The 26,791-nt window shown below is 40.5% G+C and overlaps 1 protein-coding gene across 1 annotated transcript in view; it reads left to right on the top strand.

Moving 5' to 3' along the window:
- The window catches only part of LOC136880858 (kinesin-like protein CG14535), a 415,061-nt gene that overhangs the window by 244,370 nt on the left and 143,900 nt on the right, over positions 1-26,791 (top strand). Inside the window, exon 2 of the mRNA XM_067153399.2 lies at positions 3,482-3,754. Coding sequence (XP_067009500.2) covers positions 3,482-3,754 — 273 coding nt within the window. The remainder of the gene's footprint in view (positions 1-3,481; positions 3,755-26,791) is intronic.

The following is a 26,791-nucleotide window of genomic DNA, read 5'->3' on the forward strand; positions in this document are numbered from 1 at the left end:
GAATGACATGATATATGATAGCAAGAATGAAGAGGATGAAACCCGGCGTCGGCACATGTGCCACTCCTCTCGAATAGCTCAAGACTTAACGTCCCGATCCGACGGACGAATCATCATCAACACCGTCATATGCCCTCCCACTATATAAGACCAAAAACAGCTTCCTACGTCCTGGACGTAAAATGGCTCCTTGAATATTGTGTTCTCTACCTATCTTATGTACGTTGCCTAGCGACAGCGACTCTATGCATTTAATCTTGGTGACAGTACGTTGGATTGTCATATCCCAATGCACGTTTTCCGATGGTTTTTCGTTCATAACTCACCAACGAAAGCGAAAATGAAAATTCCGGCTTCGAGGTGCATTCGGACCCCTTTCCATCTACCTATGTTCAAAATTTCAGATCTCTACGTGCTGTAGATTTTGCTGGGCATCGCGCACAGACAGACAGACAGACAGACAGACAGACAGACAGACAAACACTTCATTTTATAATATTATAGATTATTTAATTAAATTTTTTGCATACCAACGTGATAAAGTCACTTCTGCAAATCTCTTTGTAGCCTAAATGCCAACATATTTCATTTATTCACTGCCTTGTAAATGCTACGCGTTATTTTAGGGAAGAAATGCGAATCACCTTCGATAATTTCGAAACAGTTGCCTATCAGGTGCGATAGTGTCATTTCAATAAAATCTCAGTGATAGTCAAGCGGGCTTGATTGAAACTGACATGAACTGTAAATTAGATTGTCAATATTCAATGCGTGATGCCTGAGGTAAATAGTCAGCACAATATAATGGTGTGCGATTGCATTTGCAATCTGTGATTCTTACCTGTAGTACTGAGATTAAACAGAAATAGGAATATTTAATGAACAATAATTAATATTGTGATTAAGCAATAATGATACTTGTAGAAGACATACTACGAAAATAATTTATTTAAATTATCAAATAGGCCTAAAATTTAATTAAAAGAAAATATATGTACATAAGAAGTTGAGTTCTATAAGTACCTAATCAATGAAACAAACACTCTTTTATTCAAACAAAAATAATTACCGTGTGATTTGTATTCGATTGCTATTGACATTATTACTGTTATACTGTACTGTAATGATACGCAGTGAGATACTTTGATTTACTGATACTATTTACATGGCCAGCGCGTTCTTAACATTACGCTGTCGCTATTTACATAATCATACATTCTTAACATAATTACGCTATCTCTATTTACATAGTCATGCATTCTTAACAACATTATGCTATTGCTATACACATAGAGCCGTACATTCGTAACGTCATTGCGCTAACGCTATTTACATAGATTCATACATTTTTAACAACATTATACTATTGCTATTTATATCTTCATGGCTATTTGAACTCTCTCACCCAGCGATGATTGCATTATTTAGGTAATTCTACACAGATATATTTCAAAATGCTTTGTCCATCTTGCTACCTGGGGTTCACATGTTGAAAATATCACTGCATTAAAAATACAATGAATAATGAAATGATCACGAATCTCGCGGTTAGTATATAATTATAGCGTTCAATACGAAAACATATGTTTAATTACACCAAACTAATTATATCAAGCACCCGCATTGCCGTATTGCGGTGCACCTCTCCCTAAGGGAATAACTCGCCTGATGTAGGGTAGGCCTATAATGTACTGTATGTAGTGTAGCCCTACATGTATTTATGATTATATGTGTGGGTGTGTGAAGTTGAAAGGAATCATTTTATTATTTTCAAGATTTGTCATTGTGAAACATACCTCCTTTCCTGAAATAAAGAACCATTATATATAGTATTAATACAGCCTACAGGATGTAACATTAAGGCACGGTCAAGCGTTCCCTCACACGTAAAAGATGAAACTATGTTATATGTATATGGGTCTGGAAACTCTGTTTTTCCATTAGCAATGCACTGTGTAGGGTTGTAGAAAATGAATTCTAACGTAGAAATAAACCGTTTCCGCACCCATTTCCATGTGGTATTTTCTTCTTCTACGTGTGAGAGGATGTGCGCTGAAAGTTTGGCCGTACATTACTGTTATAAGTTCTGTCAATTTTCTCGTTAACATCCGTAACGTTAAGCAGTATCAGCTCCCTCCACCCACAACAACCATATTTATGATTGTCTACCCTCGCCTATGTTGTGGCAAATAGCAGATGGCTCTTGACCACTTTGTCAGTGAAAATCCACGTGGGGTACTTCAAAAGCGTGCCGGTCCTGAACCCGGTTCGCTTGTCAGTTGCTTAGCTGGCCGCAGTTCTGTCCAGTCTCGCTCCTCGCTCTCAGAGGCTAAGTAGTTAAAAAGGAGATTTGAAAACGCTGTGTCTTGAGTTGGGAATATCTTGGCGCACTGTGGTCAAGGAATGTAAACACAGCCGCTCAGCTAGGCTTCTAAAGTGTACCGGTCGTTAACGAGGTAATTGCAAGAACTATACACTCTGTATTGTCTATATTTCCACGACTTAATGTATCAGTGCTCGTTTCGGTAAATGTATCACATTAGCAGATACTTCAAAATCCACAAACTGCTGTTGATCATACACTGAGAATTGATTTTCTTATTTTGCTATCTGTGACATGTTCGATCGAGATCTAAATTCCTTTCCTACGTCCATATTTAATATGTGTTGCTGACCAATGACCTGACATAGATGACGAAACACTGGTTGCCTTGTCTACAATAGTGTCGTTTGTAAAGTAGGAAGCCATACTCTCCATTGTCGACTCAGTTAAATGTAACTTACAAGGTATTCAGTCTGACGAACACACGAGTTCAGTATCAATATTACACTATAGCCTACCTGTATAAAAACATATTATTAATCAGGGAATAAAATTAAATATACACACAAGGAATGACATGTTTCATTTTTAAAAATGACATCGTCAGACTCTATCAAGTCACATTCATTTTTTGGAAACATTTATATTTGTTTCTGAGGAAACCTATGAATTTGAAATTCTGAAGTTACCTTAATGAAGTCCTGCCTAGTTTCAACTTCGGCATACACTGTTAGGTGCTTGAAAAACCGTTAATCCCTCATAGGCTCGATTCCAAATGGCTGCCAGTCCACTGGCATTCTTGGTTTAATTATTGTGGGTATTTTTATTCTTGTTTAAACCTATTGTTTTAACAGGTATGTCACAGTAAAATATTGTGTATTCTTGTGTGTTGGACAGACTGAAAACCTTCTAAAGTTACAAATCTGTCAGGAAATTGATGACTCAAATTCCAGATAAACCCCCAGCCGGGAAACGTATCCATATAAAAATTCTAGGTTTCAATGGAGACAATGTCCTCTCATCTCTGTTGATTAGGGAAATTGCATGACGAGGGTATTCATTCATTCATTCATTCATTCATTCATTCATTCATTCATTCATTCATTCATTCAATTTGGGATTCTGTGAGGAAATTAAATATATTGTTTTTCGTTGCAGGTGAAGGTGATGCTACGAGTGTGTGGCAATCCTAGTTTAGCCACTGCATCTATTTCCGACTCGAACGGCGTATCTACGACCACTTCTGGCACCACTACAGCGCAGTATTCATCCTCGTCTTCCTTCTTCAATATCGACGCCCGCAAGAAGCAGGTGACTTTGTTCGATCCAGCACTGTGTGGAGGATCCTCCGCACCCGAAGATCGCCGTGTGGGTGTGGCAGCTCCAAAGATGTTTGCCTTCGATGCCATCTTCTCTCAGGATGACTCTCAGGTAAGAAATTATTTCCTTACCAACATCACTTGTGGAGATGAGGTTAGCCATACTGAGTGATAATGGGATTAGTGATAGGTTATTACAGAAAATCAAGGGCAATTATTATTGAACATATTATGCAAGGAACCAGGAAAAATAACAAAAATAGGAAACAAAGAAGGCAAAAATATAAACGATGCATGTACGGGGGGAGGGGGTAAAATAAAACTGGCCCAGAATATATTTATAAAACTGACGCGGAATTGTCCCCTGTTAATGAAAAGGAGAACTACCCATTACAGTAACTACTGGAAACCGTGGTTATGATGCTCCGATCGCTTGCTGTCACATGTCTGCGCGTGCGCATCTCCTGCACCTTTCGAGTATGTTGCTTAGGTGTGAGTGAGTTTGTGAGAGGAGCAGACGTGTTTGGTGACCAGGTGAATGCAACACAAAATGGTGTACAAGGTAAGACAGCGCGTGTTCATTGTATAAGGGACTGTTTACGCAAGAGTTTAAAACTGGAAGTGTTTTGACAAAATCTCCAGCAAAGTTTGCAATGCAAAACTTGAAAACTTGAAACCGGCTCTGTAGCGAATAAAACCTTAAGAGTTCGAACACCAAAACAGATTACTTGAGTGAAGGGAAGCCTGCAAGGAAGTCTGACGAAATATCAACGCCGTTTATCTGTGCAAGTAGGAATTAAGAGACCGTCGTGTCGAAACTTAATAAAAAAGAACCTCTATCTGAATCCTTACAAATATACAGTCGTGCGTGCGTTAAAGCGGCCCAACGACCTTCGCGTGTTGAGTTCTGCCGGTGGTTTCTAAGTGAAGTGGAGTCAGGACTTTTGGATCCTCAGTTTTTCTTTTCTTCAGATGATACCATTTCCAGCATCCTCTGTGATTTTCATTAACAAGGGTCAGTCACACGACTGTATTTTTGTAAATATGTTTTGGACCAGTCTTATTTTGCCAACCCGGCAGGTAAGAGTAAGGAGGGGAGGTTCCCCAGATTCTATAAGTACAATTAATGTCTACCACAGTACCCTAACAGTGTGAGTTGGTCTAACTGTAAAATATGTCCAATTTATATATATGTAATACAAAGGGTGAACCCGAAATTCACAGACAAACTTTCGGAGGTTGTTCAGGGATACGTTCTGAGTATATTGGTATTAGGGGCTAGAGGAAGCGAAGGCCTTTCAAAGCCTTCAAAGGCGTGATAATGGTTATGCGCCGGTCCACCCTTACCGCCTCATCCAACAACCGCTTGTTTCTTTCCATAATAGATGAGGCTGGCCTCCCAGATCGACCGGCGTCTTGTGTCAAAACGCGACCTCCATGGAACTTGGTGCACCATTCCGCAACGGTGGTTTTCGACAGACATGCTACCCCATACATAATCTTCATTCTCCGGTGGATGACCACCGGTGTTTGTCAAAATAACAGCACGTTGGTCCTGTTTGGACGCATTTGGTAATAACGTCACCGTAATTCACGTGGCTGCATTTAACACACACACTTCGGGACGACACGACTGCCACACTTATTTCTTTGCCTACATGTCCGTGTTTATACACCCGCATCGGAGTCGCGCTAAGTTGCATATCCGCTGCAGCAACCCCTCAAATTGAAATTTTTTGTTCACGCCTAATACCCAGTTGTTGAAGTATGACTGATGTAACACCTTTGGAGAAGTCCGTGGTGTAGATGTGCAGCAGTGATTCGATTTGTCATTATAGTAGCGATGAAAATATATTCTAACATTCTTTATACTTGATCCGACCATATGCTATGAAACAAAGAGAGTTGATCAAGCTGAAAATGTCGATAAGGAAGAAACCATCATCTTTGAAAGCTCCATCCCTTTTTAGAAGAAATATCGCGGAAGTTATACCAGCAAAGTCTTCGTCGTCCATGGCCTCTTGATTCGGTGTGAAGGGAGCAATCTATCGATTGGTGCCAAACGAACTGTTTAGTCAAGGGATACTTGCATAGCAAAACCTCTGCTCTGTAGTGGAAATTATTGTCGTTAACTCTGTAGCGATTGTTGAATACCATATTTATTTAAAAAATTAATTTTTAATTTCGTGTGGCTATTTCTAGCCTAGGCAGACTCTCCGATGATGCTGGGCGGCATCTGCCATGTGTAAGTAACTGCGTGTTATTGTGGTGGAGGATAGTGTTATGTGTGGTGTGTGAGTTGTAGAGATGTTGGGGACAGCATAAAGACCCAGCCCCTGGGACATTGGAATTAACCAATGAAGGTTAAAATCCCCGACCCGGCCGAGAATCGAACCCAGGACCCTATGAACCGAAGGCCAGTACGCTGACCAACGCGTCGGACGACCATATTTATATAAGCAATTAAATATATTATTCTTATTTACAATGGATTAATTAAGCTGTGTCTCTGATATCTTGTATCAAATAAAGCAGCAACATCAAATAAATAAATAAATAAATAAATAAATAAATAAATAAATAAATAAATAAATATAAATAAATAAATAAATAAATAAATAAATAAATAAATAGTCTCGCTATTTTCAACATTTTATAACATTCTGTTAGTTGGAATGTCTTCGGTGTTTTTCATACTAGCCTAAGCAAGAGGAAATTAACTAAATTCCTCCGCTACACGGAGAAGCATAGAAGCATGAATATATTTTTTCTGTCCTGGTATAAGTTACATAGATGGCGTACACTGGTTGCCATGGTTACCACGGTGTCGGTGCTCTCTCCACGCTAATACCAGGTAGGCCCCCACGCAAAAACATATTCAAAAATATATTATATATATATATATGATTACTGCTTTCTGTATACCTTTGAAAGTTGAAGTGGATACTTTAGAATAATGCTGTTTTATAGTTGAGGAATTTCTCCCCATTGAACCTGTTCTGAAGCGAGTCATGTCAATCCCGCAGCACTTTGCTAGGCTCCAGAAAATTTCGGAGGGAGCAATAATTGTAGCTTTCCCTCTACATCCAGGCCGTCAGTCGTATGCATGATCTGACGTAACGAAACCAATTACTGGACACTGGTAACCTAGTATATATCTTGGATCATCACTGCAGATGCACTGGTCAGGATATTCTTTAACAACTCACCCTTGACATATCGATCGGTTCTCGAGCCAGATAGGATATTGAGAGCATCCCAGTTCACAGTAAGCAACAGACAGTCAGGCATTCAGAATATTAGACAGGATAATTGCATTCCATACTTCGAATGATCGTGATTAAATTCTTAGTAATGTTTATTTTTTCTTGTCTGTTTAAGACTGATGCCGCGATTATACGAAAAATTGTATTTTGACTTCTTTTAACATTAATGAACGGTGACTGAATTGAATCAAACTTGTAGAGAAAGCAGCCCTCTCCCCGAGAGTTAACAAGCTGAAACAGACCTATCGACACACTCAAAATACTTATAACAAGCGATGTCTGATGCTGAAACACTACACAATAATCATCCAACCGGAAACTCTGCATGCTATGGAGTGTCTTTCATTAGAAAGAAAGTGGAAAACTGGAAGACAACGTAAGTTGGACAAGCATACCTGCCAACTTTTACGGTTTGTCCGTAAAATTTTCGGAAATTGCAGCATTTTACGGTTTTACGAATGGACGGTGTCATTTTACGACTTCGCGGACAGAAATTTGAAACGTTAACATTTGATAATCGCTCCACTTCCGTACAATCGATTGTTTGCGTGGGTTGAAGCACGCTCGTTCTTGGCAAGACCGACTACAATATATCGTAGTCTGTCGTGGTCGAAGGCAAGTCCACGATAGCCGATAACTCATTCTTTGATATGATTGGTATTTTTAATCGTGTGATGTTTGTGTCGTTGTTGGAATTGAATTTAAAGCCGGGATAACAGTACTTCCGTGTGAATCTTAGGTGTCGACAGGCTCTGCTCCGCAAATTCTTTGTTCCACTCCGTTGGTTGGATTGTGAAGTGAAATGTTTGACAGTTATAGGCTGCTCTTTCCCTTTTCTTAATCATTTTTATACAAACTATTATGATACTCCGTTCGCTTGTGATTTTACCTATATTCTTTGACCACGTCATTGTTGTTCTTTGGTGGCCTTTTGAGGTTATGACATATTTTAATGAGGGGTTCCAGGTTTTTTGTTATAACTTCGTGCTTCGCAGTTTCCTGTATTCCTTGGACTAATTACACTCGTTCCAATGTCTGGGTATACCGCTATTAGCGAAACCCCTTAAATTATAAAGAAGAATTACATTCGTTCCACGTATATATGTTTTTACCATGTGCACATTCTTCATTCACGAGGTTGGCGTCGTGTTCATTTAATCTTTTAAGGCTTTGTGTGCTTTGCTATGTTTTAAGGAAGTGTTTGACTGCCTTGAATGTTTGTTATAATTTTATGTGACGTTCAGTGATCCAGGTTCCTTTCGATGTTTGAATGGATATAGAGACATTTTCTTCTCGGACATTTTCATACGCTATATTCCTATTACAGGTTATCATGAATAAATCCAACAAGAAACAGTACTTCCATACATTTAAAAAATCATTATGTTGATTTTCCGTGCATACTAAAATCAAGTAATATTGCACATGGTGGAAGAAACGATTTAAGTATTCATGTGAACTGCGGTAAACACGTAAGTTACGTTAAATCGAAGGAAGACAACAAGGAAATCAACACCTTTTTTGCCAAGTCTGGAAACGTTGACAGTGACGTAATTACTGCTTTTTGTTGGAACACAATGCGCTTTTAAATGCGGCTGATCATGCTGGTGCTTTATTTAAGAAGATGTTTCCCACATCAGAAGTTGCAAAGAAATACAGTTGTGGTCGCACAAAAACGGCATGCATTGTAAATAAAATGGCAAAAAAAATGCATCATCTGAAGTTGTTAAGTGCCTTCAGAATGGACCATCTTCTTTGCCAACAGATGGAAGCAATGATACGAATGCCAAGTTGTATCCTATTGTTGTTGCATTCCACGATATTCCGCGGGAAAAAGTAGTGAGCACTGTGCTATCCATACCAGCGTTGGAGGGGGACTCAACAGGGCGAAACATAGGTAACCTGATGTTATCACAGCTGAATTCTCATAACATACCAATTGAAAACTGTGTGGCTTTCTGCTCCGACAATGCTCCTGTTATGATAGGACACAAAAATGGGGTTTCAGCAGTTCTGAAGGAAATTAAACCAGGTATTGCCGTCATAGGTTGCATTTGCCACCTGATTAATCTTCTTGATTGTTATTTTCATCTACAAATCATTGGCCTATGGTGTAAGTAGATGCGATTTGCAGTGTGTATTATATTTTTTCTTGCCTGTGTTACGTTAAGCAAGTTTTATTGTGCAAAGCCTTTTTCAATTATCACGTGTCTGCTTAATTTATCCAGGATGTCCTGTTACGTATGCTCCAAACTAATATTCACCACGCCTGCTGCTGTTTAACATGGATTTCTTCTTAATTGTTATTTTCATTTATAAATCATTGGCCTACGATTTAAGTAGATTTGATTTCATTGAAATATTCTGTTTAAAGCATGAATTATTGCATATTGTAACCCAGAAGTATTAATTATTTCGTCAAGCCGGGGTATGTCGAAAATCCTTAATTTTTCGTCGCGCGTGAGCTTCACTGATAGCCCTTTTCAAAAGTTGGCAGGTATGGATAAGGAGGATGACCAACGCCTAAATATTGGGCATTGCACAAGAGAGTTGCTGATTCAGATTAGGCATGGCTTTGATGAGTGCAGTGATTGAAGGTAAGGCAAGCGTTTTCAAGGAAGAGTTGATGATTGCAGTGATTGAAGGTAAGACAAGCGTTTTTCGAGGAAGACCAAGAAAATGCTTTCCTCTCTTGTGCTTTGTCCAACATCTAAGCATTGGTCACCCTCCTTGTCCAGCTGAATATCATTTCTCGTCGCCAACACCACATCTCGAAAACTTCCAGCCTCTTGATGTCTTTCTTATTTAGCGTTCAGCTTTCTCCAGCGTAGAACGCAACATACCAATTTGGCTATATGTCTTCATATTCCGTTTACGTTAGTTGAGGACATTGTACAGTGAAATAACAGACATTGGGTGTTACAAACTGCTTCTTTTACTATAATCGAGTCCTAATTCCTTGATCGAATTTAATTTTTCTGTTAATTCGAATTCAGCTTCCTAATGCGCTAATGGCTTCGCAGGAAAGCTCTCGAGGGAACGGGAGACAAGCTGAAACAGACCCATCGACACACCCAAAATACCTATAACAAGCTATGCCTGAATCTGAAACACTACACAACCGTCATCCGCTGGGAAGCCTTGCAAGTCAACGCAACGTTTTAAAGGCTTTTTACACCTGTCAGTATCTTATAAAATATTAATCCGATACTTGGCTTTTTTTTTGTACCGAAAAGAAGAGATCAAATCTATATGAACAATAATGCAAAATATGAAACTGCAGAGAGCAAGGAAGCAAGTACGTCACGGCAATTCGCAACAGGGAGAGGCATGTCCACATATGTGCCTCAGAATCTGAGAAACAAAATGAGGGATGGACAAATATGTTATCATGCACATGCTTTGGAACTTGCTCATTCACTTGATGACTTTTGCCTTCCTATTCTTCCAAAATCTCTTCGTGAGCTAATTGTGTTGCCGCATCCGTTCTTCTGACCACTTTATTACCAGTCCTGCTGCTAGTTAACACCACTAAATCTGTGCTTATTTACTCAGGTTTTGAAGACCGCGATTTTTCATTATGTCTTCCCCGATGTTCAATTCATTCAGATCTCCCCTTGTTTCCTCCAACCAGTTTATTATCCTGTTTTGGGAATTTGGTATCACATAGAATAATCACCTTGTGAGTCAGTTGTTTTGTTTTTTTCTTTTTTTTCTACTGGCTTTACATCGCACCGACACAGATAGGTCTTGTGGCGATGGGAGTCTGTTATTCTCCATCCTAAAAATGTGTCCAAAAATGTCAAACGTCTCCTTCGTACAGTATTTTATTTTCTTGTCTGGGGCCTAAGAAGTATGTTTTTCATTATTATTATTATTATTATTATTATTATCATTATTATTATTATTATTATTATTATTATTATTTGCGTATGGACCCAACGAAACACGCAAAGCTCTAACGATTCCGTTTTCTGAGTAGCCAAAGAGCCCTCATCCTTTCTCCGTGGATCCTTTCTCGTTCTTTCGTCCACTTTGCTCCAGTCTTCTTTTTCACTTCGTTTTTTCCTATAGAGGTTACTGCCCGCTGTGTCACTTGAGTTGATCTGGGCTTATCCAGATCCTTTTTCACTTCCAGTACCCATGGAATATTTTCTAGATCTTTTTTTTTTTTTGCCTTACGTCACACCGACACATATATGTCTTATGGCGACGATGGGATAGGAGAGGCCTAGGAATGGGAAGAAAGCGGCCGTGGCCTTAATCAAGGTACAGCCCCAGCATTTGCCTGGTGTGAAAGTAGGAAACCACGGAAAACCATCTTCAGGGCTGCCGACAGTGGGGTTTGAACCCACTATCTCCCGATTACTGGATACTGGCCGCACTTAAGCGACTGCAGCTATCGAGCTCGGCTTTTAGATCTTCTATACAGGTGAGAATCTTGTGTGTCAGTCTGCTTGTCGGCAGTCTGCGAACGTGCCCATAAAATTTCAGATGTCTTTTGCGGATGTCTGCTGCAATATTGGAAAGCTCTTCTGTCACTTTGCGTGATCTGAGTCTATAACCATCTTCTGTTTTTCGGGGGCCGATAATTTCCCTCATTATTATTATTATTATTATTATTATTATTATTATTATTATTATTATTATTATTGTTTTCTATGCTGGTATTATTTCATTATTACATCTACATTTTGTGAAGTGTATTGGATATTTTATCTATAGACCTGTCAGTATAGTAGAGTAGAAATTGTATCCATATTTCACCGAGCGAGTGGCTTTTGTGGTATGTGTCATATAACTGTCAGCTTGCATTCGGGAGACAGTGGGTTCGAAACCCACTCTAGGCAGCCCTGAAGATGGTTTTCCGTGTTTTTCCATTTTCACACCAGGCAAATCCAGAGGCTATACCCTGAAAAAGGCCACGGTCGCTTCCTTCCTACTCCTAGCTTTTTCCTACTCCATCGTCGCCATAATACCTGTCTGTGTCGGTGCGACATAAAGCAAATTTAAAAAGTGTAAGATTAATATTTCATGTGTGTGTATTTACTTGCTTAATTATAAGACAGGGACGACTTTGTTATCTATCTATCTATCTTATCTATCTATCTACCTACCTATCTATCTATCTATCTATCTTTATATCCTGCTATATGTTGTTGGTCCAATATAATGCTGGTGTCACCAATATATTGAACTCTTTTAATTCCTGAAGACGAGAACTGGGTGAATCTTTCAGGCTATCCCAAGTGTATATACAGTATATATGCTCTTGGGATTCTCTCTGCACTGCTGGTTGAGATGTTCGATAAGTAATCCCTGAGGGTATTACGAAAGGAGCGCTGCCTCAGCTTACAGCGACCAGGCAGGGATAATATCCACGTGGACCGGGATTAAGGCAGGAAATAACACTTCTACTAAGTGTCTAGCAGGCTAAGCTTCTTGAAGCGAGTCTCGTACACCGTTCTGGTCAAGGAATCATCAGTAATCATACCTTCCAAGAATACGATTTTACAACTTACTGAATCTCAGACCAAGTATAATCTATATACACTGACTGACGGAGCAAATGCAACACCAAGAAGGAGTGGTTCGAAAGGGATGAAAGTTGGGGAAAAAACAGAGACGGCACGGACGAATAATTGATGTTTATTTCAAACCGATATGCAGGTTACACAATGCGCACGGTATCGACTCAGTAGGATGTAGGACCACCGCGAGCGGCGATGCACGCAGAAACACGTCGAGGTACAGAGTCAATAAGAGTGCGGATGGTGTCCTGAGGGATGGTTCTCCATTCTCTGTCAACCATTTGCCACAGTTGGTCGTCCGTACGAGGCTGGGGCAGAGTTTGCAAACGGCGTCCAATGAGATCCCACACGTGTTCGATTGGTGAGAGATCCGGAGAGTACGCTGGCCACGGAAGCATCTGTACACCTTGTAGAGCCTGTTGGGAGATGCGAGCAGTGTGTGGGCGGGCATTATCCTGCTGAAATAGAGCATTGGGCAGCCCCTGAAGGTACGGGAGTGCCACCGGCCGCAGCACATGCTGCACGTAGCGGTGGACATTTAACGTGCCTTGAATACGCACTAGAGGTGACGTGGAATCATACGCAATAGCGTCCCAAACCATGATGCCGCGTTGTCTAGCGGTAGGGCGCTCCACAGTTACTGCCGGATTTGACCTTTCTCCACGCCGACGCCACACTCGTCTGCGGTGACTATCACTGACAGAACAGAAGCGTGACTCATCGGGGAACACGACGTTCCGCCATTCCCTCATCCAAGTCGCTCTAGCCCGGCACTATGCCAGGCGTGCACGTCTATGCTGTGGAGTCAATGGTAGTCTTCTGAGCGGACGCCGGGAGTGCAGGCCTCCTTCAACCAATCGACGGGAAATTGTTCTGGTCGATATTGGAACAGCCAGGGTGTCTTGCACATACTGAAGAATGGCGGTTGACGTGGCGTGCGGGGCTGCCACCGCTTGGCGGCGGATGCGCCGATCCTCGCGTGCTGACGTCACTCGGGCTGCGCCTGGACCCCTCGCACGTGCCACATGTCCCTGCGCCAACCATCTTCGCCACAGGCGCTGCACCGTGGACACATCCCTATGGGTATCGGCTGCGATTTGACGAAGCGACCAACCTGCCCTTCTCAGCCCGATCACCATACCCCTCGTAAAGTCGTCTGTCTGCTGGAAATGCCTCCGTTGACGGCGGCCTGGCATTCTTAGCTATACACGTGTCCTGTGGCACACGACAACACGTTCTACAATGACTGTCGGCTGAGAAATCACGGTACGAAGTGGGCCATTCGCCAACGCCGTGTCCCATTTATCGTTCGCTACGTGCGCAGCACAGCGGCGCATTTCACATCATGAGCATACCTCAGTGACGTCAGTCTACCCTGCAATTGGCATAAAGTTCTGACCACTCCTTCGTGGTGTTACATTTGCTCTGTCAGTCAGTGTAAATAAAGTTGTCGGGGGTCCGCTATCTGTAATTTCGTTTGTTTTGCCAGTTTTTCAGATATTTATCCGTTTTAGGTCAACTCAAGACCGAATCGGTGGTTTTTATTTTTCGTGTCTGTCGGTTTGTCCGTTTGTCTGTTTGTCTGTTTGTTTGTTCCACTATCACGGCGAAACGGCTGGATAGATCTCGACCAAACGTCATATTTAATGTATACTCATCCTGGGGAAGGTTTTGATATGCATATCATTTTAAAATATTTGAATGGACGGGGAGTTTATAGGAAAACCAGAAGGTCTTCCTCCATTTTCTCTTATACTATTGATTTTCTGTAAATTCCGTGGACTATAAAACAAATTTTGTTATGTTCGTAATTTATCTTACTCTTACTCTATTTTCTGCGGGTATCATGCGCTGTATTGAGTGACCGACAGACCGGCAACGAACCTACAGGTTACCATGACAATGTCCCTGATTGCTTGCCAGTAGGAAAGTAACGTATTGCCATTTTCGTCATCATTCCTGTAAATTCGTGGTTGTTCCTTGGGTAGAAAGCAAGAGAGACATCAATCGGCCATTCTCCGGGATATTGGTGGAATATCGTTGGAGGTAATAACTGTCCTCGAACAGCTCAAGTTATAACAGCATTCGTCATTTTCTTATCTGTTTACCTAAGTATCCCTGCGCCTAAATTTCTCCTCTCTTACCGCTTCCTTATATCCGTAACTCATACCACCAATACATCCACTTGGTATTTACATATTTGTCCTATCCGGCTGTCCTCAATTATAATCCTATTTTCTATTAGTTTCAACTTTCTCAATTGTATTACTTTCTTCCTTAATTACTCCGTATGTACGCGAGTGCTAATCCCGAAACCTGGACACACTTTTTTTCTTTGAGGAAATATTCCAATCTATGCCAAGCTATGCAAATGTATAACTTTTGGCCCCGGAAAATATCCGAATATGGGTGCAATTTTAACGACGGTGCAGAACTTCGTTTCGGGATGAAAAGAAATGGCGTATGGCTTTTAGTGCCGGGAGTGTCCGAGGACATGTTCGGCTCGCCAGATGCAGGTCTTTTGATTTGAATTCCGTGGGTGACCTGCACGTCGTGATGATCAAGACGGTACATACACCCAGCCCCCGTGCCAGCGAAATTAACAAATTAAGGTTAAAATTCCCAACCCTGCCGGGAATCGAACCCGGGATCCCTGTGACCAAAGGCCAGCACGCCAACCATTTAGTCATGGAGGCGGACCTCGTCTCGTGATAATTAGTGGCTAAACGGTAAGTCGTATCTCAAAAGAGATAGCACAATCGCCGTTCAATTTGGTGAGATTTGCAACTTTGGGCCTATGACTTTTTGTGCTATCTCTTTCCCTTGTACGTTAAATAGCACTGCATTTCTCGAATTCAAGTTAATATTGTACTTTTACACGTATATGTTATCGTTTGGCACACTTATAGGAAAGATGCTATAATAACATTGTGGACGCACATTGACATGACCAGTGGCCGTATGTTCGCCAAATTTTATGATTCCAGTGTCACATGAATATCAAAAAAATAAAGTAGTATGTGAAAACTGTACCAAATTTCACCCCATTCAATGACTAACTGAATCTACCCCATAAATATAGGAGACATGAAAAACTGCCATAGGACCAACCATGTAGAACACTGAACGAGGCGTCTGATGGTGAAGTCCGTTTGTAGATGCAATTTAATATAATCTTACTCACTGCCTTTACAGTAATTTACGGAAAAATCGTTATACAATATAGAATACCGTAGCGAAGCACGGGTACATTTTCTAGTTTCGAAATAAATAATTAGTTCAACAAATAAATACCCCACTAACTTTTAAGTGCACTTTCTTCAGAAACTTATTTTACGGAGGGGTGTTTTCACAGTATTTTCACATTTATATAAGTGTGGTAAGGGCAAGATGACTGCGCAGTCATAGTGGTTACATAGGCCTACTGTTTTAATGTTGGAAACCTTTCTTAGCAGAAAATGTAGGGGTCCCCATTTTACTAAAACTAAAAAATTAAGCAATTTCCTCATTTATACCGAAAGTTGAAGGGATATAGGGCTCAGAAACGCTTCAAACAAGGTCCATACATACAGGTCTGGTCACGTTCCCAGAATTCTTTGCGGCAGGGGCCATTTTGAGACTAAAGCTCTTTACTTTCTGTCGTCTGCTTGTTATCGAATGCAATGAAGTTAAAGTTATAAGGTGTTATTTTACCGCTCCAAATTATAAAAAAAGTCACTCGTATCGAAGGACTGGACTATTTAGATTCTCGGTAGATAAGAATAGTAGGCAAAATGGGTCCAGAATCGCCGACTTGATACGTGGCAGCCAACAGAACATTCACAGCTGTGCAAAGTTAATATAACTTTTGATAGGAAAAGAAGTAGTAATCAACAAGTTTTGTTAGTTCTTTTTTAAAAAAGCTTGTCTCTGAAACTATTTTTACTGACCGTACCTTAGTCATAATCTTTGCCTGCATCGTCATTTTAAGGAACGTCAATTCGAAGTAGAGAGAGGAGATAGAAGGAAGGTGGTAAAATTGAATGCCTTCCTCTACACTCTTCGACGTTCCTTATCTCTCGAAACCCTTCTCGTGTCTTAGGAAGGCCCAGAAGGAAAGAGGGCTGCCTTCATTAGGAAATGGAACTGGTAAAATAAATGACGTAATTATGTTAAATGAACAATATTGTAATTATTACTCAGAAAGTTGTAAGCCTACTCATAGTTTAGTAATGTTTTATTTTACCTGGCAAGATTAAGGCCTTCAGGCCTTCTCTTCCATCTAACCAGGAACTGAAATATACATATGTTGCATTGTATTACAATAACTACGTCTAATACAAATTAAATTAATAATAATACAAGAATGGTGAGATTACATTAAGATGAAATGAATTAAGATTAAATTAATAAATTAAGATTAAGTTAAGATTAAATTAAGATTAAATAAATCAGACATAAAAAGGGATAAATTCTTAAAACTAATATCCTACATGTAAAAAAAAAAAAAAAGGCAGTACATAACATTTGATTTTAAAGACAAATCGGATAAAAATTTTAGACTCTCTACCAGGACATCCATAACAATAGAATGGTTGTAAGTAGCAGCATCAAGTTTACAGATGATCCTTACTGGTGCATAAAATGTCTCCAAAGTGCTTCCTTGAAAGTGTGAATAGCGCTTAACCCCCTGATATTTTCGGGAAGGAGGTTCCACTCACGGCAGGCAATTACTGTGAATGATTTATCATAGATGGCAGTTCTGTGGGTAGGTAAAGCAAGGATGGAATTATTAGTGGATCTGGTGTTAAGACTGTGATAAGAGGATAAGTATTTGAAATATGAAGTAAGGTAAAATGGTTGTGAAGAATGAAGGATTTTATGGAGATGGCATAGGGAATGCACAGTGCGACGGATCTCTAGTCGGGGCCAAGATAGATGGTTATATGAAGGAGTTACGTGGTCATAGTACCGTAGGTTACAGACGTATCTCACACAAGCATTTTGACCACGTTGTAATCTGCTCAATAACTTGCCTCGAGCGTCTCTATAAATCGCGTCACAATAGTCGAAATGAGGGAAAACCAGACTTTCTACCAACATTTTTTTTAGTTTTTCAGGAAATAAGTATTTATACCCGCGCAGCATGTGCAATGCAGAGAATATTTTCTGGGTGATGTTCGTGATATGCGTTTTCCATGACATGTCATCATCGAAAGTAATGCCTAGGACTTTTACTGATGACGTGAATGGTATGTTAGTATTACACAACCTTATAGATGGAATCTCTGGTCGATTGACCTTCGTGAGTAGTTTTGGGTATCCAAGGATGATGGCTTGCGTTTTAGCTGGGTTTAACCTAAGCCCACATCTCAAAGACCAAGAAGAAAATGATGTTAGATCCTGATTGATTTTGTCTATGGCGGAAAGTATTAGATTTGGAGATGTATGGAGGTACATTTGTACATCATCAGCATAAATATGGTATTTGCAATGCGTTAGGTTTTGGGAGACATCATTAATGTAAATGGAAAAAAGAAGGGGTCCTAACACTGACCCTTGGGGCACACCACACTGCACAGACCGCCAAGTTGATTTGTTTATTCTATCTGTAACACACTGCCGACGGCCATGCAGGTAGGAATGCAACCAAAGGAGGGCGCTGTCCGAGAAATGGAGGGAATACAATTTTGAGAGCAAGATGTCAATGTCAACAGAGTCAAAAGCTTTGCTCAAATCTAAGAGTATTAAAACTGTCACTTCCTTGTTGTCCATAGCTTCTCGGATGTCTTCTGTGACCTTCAGTAGTGCCGTTGTAGTACTGTGTGCTTGACGAAAACCAGATTGTAGTGGGTCAAATAAGTTGTAAGTCGTCATGTAGTCTGTTATTTGTCTATGAGCGATGAACTCTAGCGCTTTGGATAAAGCAGAAAGTATGCAGATGGCTCTGTAGTCAGATGGTTCAGAAGGGGAAGCTACTTTTTTTAGAGGACGTATAATGCCCGCTTTCCATATTTCGGGAAATGTGCTGTCTACAAGGGAAGAGTTAAATATATTAATTAGTGCAGGTAATATCACATCCAGAATAATTTTTATCATCTCTATTCCTATCCTGTCATTTCCTTTTGCCGTTGATGTTATCCGATTTATAGCAAACCTGACTTGTGAGTGGGTTGCTGGACGGAAGTAGAAGTTTTCTCTATCTGTTCGCGTCTTTGCATAATTCCCGTCTAGAACTTCCTGTTTCAGCGCTGCATTTAATGTGCAGTTAGATGAAAAATGATCGTTCAGTTTTTCCAAGGGTATATTTATTTCGTCATCGTCTCGTCCTTTGGTAATTCCAAAGCTCTTTATGGATTTCCACAAATAAATCATAAATCTTAATTGTAAGAGAAAGACACCCCGATTATGTCGCTCTGTATCAGATTCATGCAATAAGGTGATAGGCCGATAAGTCTGAAATAAACGTACCGTAATTAAACATTTGTTTCATTATATAAAATGTATCTCACTCTCTTATAATAGTGAACTAGTGTCTCACAAGGTGTAGCAGCTTTTTTTTTTTTCAGCCAAACCCCCAGTGGAGGTGACCACATACCGGCCCTCCTACCATTCTTAAATTTCTGGCAGTACCGGGAATCAAACCTGGGCCCCGGCGACTGAAGCTAATAACACTACCATTACGCTACGTAGCTGGATAGGCCATTATAATGTATCTCAGTTTTCTAATTGTGACATGTTTTCCTGTTGCTGGCAATGTAGCCTAAACTGTTGGCTGTAATATTTATTGTAATGATGTTGTTTTAGGCCTTAACGTATATAAACTGTCCACACTTTTTTGATCACTAGAATACTTTGCTTATGCTATTCATCTCCGTACAGGCCATGAAGGCCCTGGGAGTGGTGGAAGGTAAAGGCTTCCACTATTTGTAACCTCGGCACTTGATGGGGTAGAGTGGTTTGCTCTATGTCCGGCCACCTTTGCCCCCAGGAATTAACCTTGTACTCATTTTTGGTGTAGGCTGAGTGAACCTCAGGGCCATATGCACCTCCGGAAGTGGGAATCTCATTTCTTAAATTTTACGACTTCCTAACGGGGATTCGAACCTACGTCCTTCCGGGTGAACCGAGCAAGCCTTTACCGCCTCGGCCAGGCAGCCCCTAAATACATACAGTTATCACTTATTATATTTCGAGCCCAACGAAATACAGATTTTAAGACATTTACGTTGTTCTTGTGACAAAATGTAGCGAAGGAAAACGGTGGATGTTGATCTGAAAGAACCAGTGATAAGGATAAAACAAATGTATTATCAAATTAAAACATTCGATCGTTGTGTTAGTGTTCCCCTCGAGCCGCTAGGTGGCAGCACTTCGCGCTGTCACCGCTGCTCTGCGTGTTTAAGTGAGGAGAGTTTCCACTATTATCATATTAAGCTATTTGGTCATAACTATACGGCCCTTTCTTGTGTGTGTGTCTTGAAATAGGCTATTCAGCGGACTTGAACCCTTACAATCATAATGAATGTTATATGAAGATTTATTTCAGTTTAATACCTTTCTTTTGGTCGAGTTTTAGATTTAATTTGATTTTTCTTGAAAATAACCTCCAAAGAATATAGTGATGTATCTTATAATTTAAATTTTATGACGTTACGGGATACTTGTCTGAAAATTCATTGAAATTTGAAACTCTTTGCACCCATCACTTTGTCTTGGAGTTTCCTATATGATAGGAATGGCTAAGATTTTCAAATTCACGTTACTTCTTCCTTGAACAAGGGGCTGCCTACCCGAGGCGGTAAAGGTGTGCTCGGTTCGCCCGGAAGGACGTGGGTTCGTATCCCCGTCAGGAAGTCGTAAAATTTAAGAAACGAGATTTCCACTTCCGGAGGTGCATATGGCTCTGAGGTTCACTCAGCCTACACCAAAAATTAGTACCAGGTTTATTCCTGGGGGGCAAAGACGGACGGGCGTAGAGCTAACCACTCTACTCCATCAAGTGCCGAGGTTACGGATAGTGGAAGCCTTTACCTTCCACCCCTCCAGGGGCCATCATGGCCTGTACGGAGATGACTTTGCCTTTCTTTGCTCTTCCTTGAACACATAACCGTGCAGAAAAATGACCTGATATCCCCATCAATCAACCATCAATGATCTGCATTTAGGACACTCTCCCATGTGCCAGATTCCCCATCAGTTGTTTACCTGATATCTACATTTATTTATAATTGTTTGCCAAGCTTTTTCTTAAATATTTTCAACGAACTTGGAAATTCATCGAACATTTCTCTTGATAATTTATTCAAATCCCTTACTTCTTGTTGCATAAATGAATATTTGCCCCAATCTGTCGTCTTGAATTCCAACGTTATCTTCATATAATGATCTTTCCTGCTTTTAAAAGCTCCACTCAAGCTTATTCTTCCACTTATGTCATTCCACGCCAACTCACCACTGGCAGCTTGAAACATACCACATAGTCTAGCATCTCGTCTCCTAACTCCCATGTCTTCCCAGCCCAAAGTTTGCAACATCTTAGTAACACTACTCCTTTGTCGGAAATCACCCAGAACAAATCATGCTGCTTTCCTTCGTTTTTTTTTTTCAGTTCTCGTATCAACTAGTCCTGATGAGAGTCCCATACACTGGAGCCATACTCTAACTGCGGTCTTACCAAAGACTTATACGCCCTCTCCTTTACATCCTCACTACAACCTCTAAATACTCTCATAACCATGCAATTCGATACAAAGAACAGAAGATGAACGAAATATATGTTGGACGGTACAATAACTCTTTTACACCACTTCTTTGTCACTGAGAACTCTATAGAGCAGTAAAAGATTAGAGTGGATGTTGCATATGTTTTGATGCAGCCTGTACCAGGCGCTCTCCCTTGGAACAACAGCCCTTGAGTGAATTGTGCGATGGGTCGCTAATAGAGACCCCATTAGCACCCCGGTCAGTGGAGATCATCGATCACTCGGACTTCTCGACCTATCGAAAAGAAATTTGTTTACGGAAGTTTGTTGTGTGTGTCTCTGCAAACTTCTCTTAACTACCAGCTCGGCGCCACAGCTGCTCACTAATGAGGGACAGAGTTGAAGAGAAGAGGCGCTAGAGATAAGAAAGTAGAATAAGTTGCTAGCGTGATCAGTTGTGATGAAGTGAGTCGTAATAGTACCGTAGTGAGAGGACGGTACTGGTCTATAGATAAGTACAGTAGCTACAGAGACATGCGCCGGTACAAAGAAGATTGAACAGACATTCACTTTTGAAATAGAGCCATTATAATTTCTTGATACGCAATATTTGGCATACTTTCTTCTTTTCATTATAACAGTCTGTATCCTCCTTGTTATAAATTCATAGCAAATTTTCTACACTTCTCACGATGTCTGCAATGATTCCTTCGAGGACAATTTTGATTGTAATTCTCCGTTTATACAATTTTGCCTTTATGACAAAGTAACCATTCTATAACAAAAATTCAAATTTTTGCACCCCACCATTTCTTGTACAGCTATGGGATTCTCTCGGTCTCAACCGGACACGACTCCATGGCATCGCTATCGCCGCAATACGAGGTTCATTAACCATACTCCGCAATCATCTTATGTACAATTTGAAGAACCATACAGCATGCCACATTCCAAATTGAGTCCTGAGACTTCTGGTGGTTATTTCTATCTGACACACTAGCAAACTCGCCAATAACGTAGAATACAAAATACTGTGTAGACGGCATAGTTTGTCCTTGTGGCAGCTTCCCCATGGGGGGAAGTTGTATTAATCAGGTATTCAATATACAAACCCGTTTATTTTCATACACAGTGACCACAAGAAAAAGGTCGCAAACATCGTACATAAAAACATTTTAATGTATTTTACATTTTGTTACCAAATAAGTGGATTTTAATCGCCACGCGGTTTTCGTTGTACAGAACGTTCTCATTCTACAGCATTAATTTATATATAATTGGTTTAGCTCTTTTTAGAATGTTATATTTTTAGTTATTAACTAGCTGAAGACGATTCCAATGAATAGAAAAATGTTCTGGTAAAATGAAAATAAATATATTTCCATTATTTAATAATGCAAAGTAACTTAAAAGTGTAGCGATTAGGTGGAACGTTGTAATCATTCTCTCTTAGAGTTATTCAGGAGATGTTCATTGTTTTAATGAAAATTTTTATAATACTGTTATATTTATATGAATTGTTCCTTGTTCCAAACATAACTGATCTATCACACATCTTGAATACGTTCAAGTTTCAACTTCTGAATATTATACATATGTCCTATGTATACAGACCGTTAAAGTAAGTTTTGCTCCTTGGGGCCTTTTATGAATGAATGAATAAATAAGTAAATAAATAATGTAAATAATCTGATGTTGTCGAGTGTTGAGCTGGTGTTGACGGTCGGGTTGGTTGGTTCACTGTTAGAACTTGTAGGGGCGAAAAGTTACCCTCTCGGGCCAGAACGATGGGTCCTCCATGGTTTCCTTTTCGGAAAATGGAACTGCGAGCCTGTAGGCTTTGTTCTGTCCTTTGGAGTTTAAGTTTACTCTATAGATTACAGAGGTAATTAAATTCCAATCATTGTGAATTATTGTGTGTATGGCCATTGGCTGCAATAAATTATTACTAAATAATCTGATGTGCATGGATCTAGCATGAGTCCCTCACTAGAATTACTTGGTACGAGAACTACATAGAAAAGATCCAAAGGAAAGCTGCGCTATTTTTCTGAGTGACTTCCGACAAAAGAGTGGTGTTAGGAAAATGCTGCAGACTTTGGGCTGGGAAGACTTGGGAATAAGGAGACCAGCAGCTCGACTACGTGGTATGTACCGAGCTTTATGTGAAGATATGTCGTGGTGTTTAGTAGATGAAAGAGCTCGAGTGGAAGTTGTTGTTGTTGTTGTTGTTGTTTTTTTTTTTTTTTTTTTTTTTTTTTTTTTTTTTTTTTTTTTTTTTACAATTGGCTTTACGTCACACCGACACAGACAGGTCTTAATCGCGACGAGGGAGAGGAAAGGCCTGGGAGTTGTAAGGAGGCGGCCGTGGCCTCAATTAAGGTATACAGCCCCAGCATTTGCCTCGTGTGAAAATAGGAAACCACGGAAAACCATCTTCAGGGCTGCCGACAGAGGGGTACGAACCCACTAATTCCTAGATGCAAGCTCACAGCTGGGTGGCTCTAACCGCACGGCCAAATCGCCCGGATCATAAAATGAAGATAAATTTGGAATTCGAAGGGAAAATTGGGGCAGTTACGCGTTTACAACATGAGAAATTAATTCGGGATTGGAATAATTTATCCACGGCAATGTTTGATAAATTTCCAACTTCCTGAAAAAGTTTAAGAAAAGACTAGGTAAGCTGCTGACATAGAATGTGCTAACAGAGCTACAGTCCTAATGGTGACTGATTGAAACAAATCAGTTAGTTAGGACGAAAAATGTCCGCCTCTGTGGTGTAGTGGTTAGTAGATTAGTTGCCACCCCCCGGGGGCCCGGGTTCGATTCCCGGCTCTGCCACGAAATTTGAAAAGTGGTAAGAGAGCTGGAACGGGATCCACTCAGCCTCGGGAGGTCAACTGAGTAGAGGTGTGTTCGATTCCCACCTCAGCAATCCTGGAAGTTGTTTTCCGTGGTTTCCCACTTATCCTCCAGGCAAATGCCGGGATGATAGGGTCCACCTAACTTAAGGCTACGGCCGCTTCCTTCCCTCTTCCTTGTTTGTTCCTTCCAATCTTCTGCATCCTCCACCCCCCCCCCCCACCAAGGCCCCTGTTCAGCATAGTAGGTGAGGCCGCCTTGGCGAGGTACTGGTCATCCTCCCAGCTGTATCTCCCACCCTTGTGGCGGTAAAGGTGCGATCCCTCGCTGAGTCCGAGTGAAAATCCAACCCTGGAGGGTAAACGGATTAAGAAAGAAAGAAAGAAAGAAAGAAAGAAAGAAGAAAAATGTTTTATAATGATAATATTGGAAAAGAGAAACACAATTATTACTTAACCAATACTTAATTTCTGAAATTATACATCGATCTTTTACTTCTTACATCCATACCTCCTGTGAAAATTTCAGGAATACTTGTTATAAACTATGAAAGATTGAACATATCTGAAGAGTGTTGAAATGTTCTTCCTCAGAAAAAAAAAAGATTTAATTTATAACTGTGAAAACGAATACAATTCATTTAACCAGATGACTTGCAACTCTCTAGCACCAAAAGTTCCTTTATCTTGCCTTTATTAACAGTTTTCGACATTTTCAGTCTTCTTGTGGGTAGCTTTTTGCATTCGGTGCCCAGAAATTTCACCATATTACACCCATCCGATATTTTCTGGTTCTCCTTTACCATCCTCACCAAAAGTCAAGAATAATTGGATAATCGAAATTGAAGAACGGCGTTCAAGAATTCGGCCTAACAGGTGAAATTATATGGAATAGGCCTAGCTTTCGAACTTTTACAAACGAACATCATTTTGCTGGAACACCCAAGATCATAACCACCATTGCATGAACAGACGAACGGGAGGAAAAGGCACAACGAAAAAGGCTCCGTAGTTGGGCGCAACTTTGTGAAGAAATATAAATGTTAACGACATTTAAGTTCCCAGGACGGAACCATAATTTGATTTCACTGATTGCGAGTGTCATGTATCGAAGTATTGTGAAAACTAGTGTTTATCTCTAGTGTGGCAGTAGGCTTTTTAGTTGAAATGTCAAACATTTCCAAGATGTTGGCGCATAGTGTGCCATTTAGACACAACTGAAAGTATCCTTACCCTTCGCACCGGATTTTACTTCTCCTCTTGGGCACACACCACACTGCTCCTATTTCCAAACTGCGGAAAACCACTTTCCGAACTAGACTCTTACCGTCCCATAATCCTTATCTCGGTTCTAGCCAAAATTCTCGACAATATCCTCGTCCACAAACTCCATTCCCATCTACAGTCCAACCATTTTCTGCCTCCTTTCTTGAAATGTGTCCCCATCCGTAGCGTAACGGCTAGTGTTCTTAGTTGCCGTCCTCGGAGGCCCGGGTTCATTTCCCGGTACTGCGAGAAATTTTAAACTGGCAGGAGGGCTGGTATGTGGTTGAAATGGTACATGCAGCTCACCTCCATTGGGGGTGTGCCTGAAAAGAGCTGCACCATCTCGGGATGAGGACGCGAATTTACTTTACTTTACTTTTATTGAAATGTTATCCACGTCACTACAATAGCAGCCTAATATGGGAAACAAAATTTCAAATGCAGTACCACTATACTTGGGGAGATATGAAGTTCGGTACGGCACACAAGACTTGGGCTTGTACAGTAGACCTACTCAGCCCGGCATTTATTCACTTCTTTGCTTCTTGCTGAATGGTGTTCTCTCCTCTCTAATGTTAAAAAATCCCGTTTGCAAGATGAGGATTTCAATCATAGTTGTAAGAATTCTTCGTAAGTACGGTATAGTAATAATTCCTTATAAAAAGTATTTGCCTAGAAAAAACGAATCCCAAATCCTTGGCCTATTCAGCTTATCAAGAGCCTTGGGTCTGCCAAGACATCTGGAGCACAACCAAATGATTTTTAGACATTGGAATATCATAGGGCTATTTTAGTGATTTCTTGGCCTCATATCAGACAGATCCTTCTCTGGCCTCAGAATGCTAAGTGAATCCTCTTTCAAAACTCAGACTACGATTTAATCGTATTACGAACTGCGAATCGAACTAGTAGCCTGCGGGTATGAGGAAGATTCGCCACCCCTAGCAATAGACTGATCAATACCACACGAATAATGCATTTAGTGTCCTTGTAGCTCTGTTAATGGATCAGTCCCAACTTGTGATTGATTATCCGTCTTACTCCATCAGTTGAATATACGTGCTTTGAATGTCCTTCCATTCATAAGTGAGCCTGTCGACTCCCATACTCAACGGGAAAGATGTGCGATTAAAGAAATAATACCAGGTGTATGCATCATAAGTTTTTGCCAGGTCTGCGGTAAATAAAACACGTAATTTTCAAGGGAAATTCATTTTTTGTTTATTCATAACTAGCTGATGTACCCGTGCTTCGCTACGGAATTCTAAATTTTATACAGAATTCTAGGTTAGGTAGTGTAAACGTTGTGAGCAAGATTGTATTAAGTTGCATGGCTCTTAAAGTTGCCCTAGAAGCACGACGGGCAAGTCACCAACGTCTTTTCTCATATGAAGACTGGATTAGGGAATTTTCATTGTAATGGTAGGCCAGCTTGCCTACCATCAGTCACAATCAGGTTGGGGAGTTTTCATTATAATGGCAGACACTCACTCTCCGCCTGCCTGTATAGATTCTCAGAAAGACTCTCTTAGTGGTTT

The sequence above is a fragment of the Anabrus simplex genome, chromosome 9 (assembly GCF_040414725.1).
Source record: "Anabrus simplex isolate iqAnaSimp1 chromosome 9, ASM4041472v1, whole genome shotgun sequence".
In the NCBI taxonomy this organism is placed as follows: Eukaryota; Metazoa; Arthropoda; class Insecta; order Orthoptera; family Tettigoniidae; genus Anabrus; species Anabrus simplex.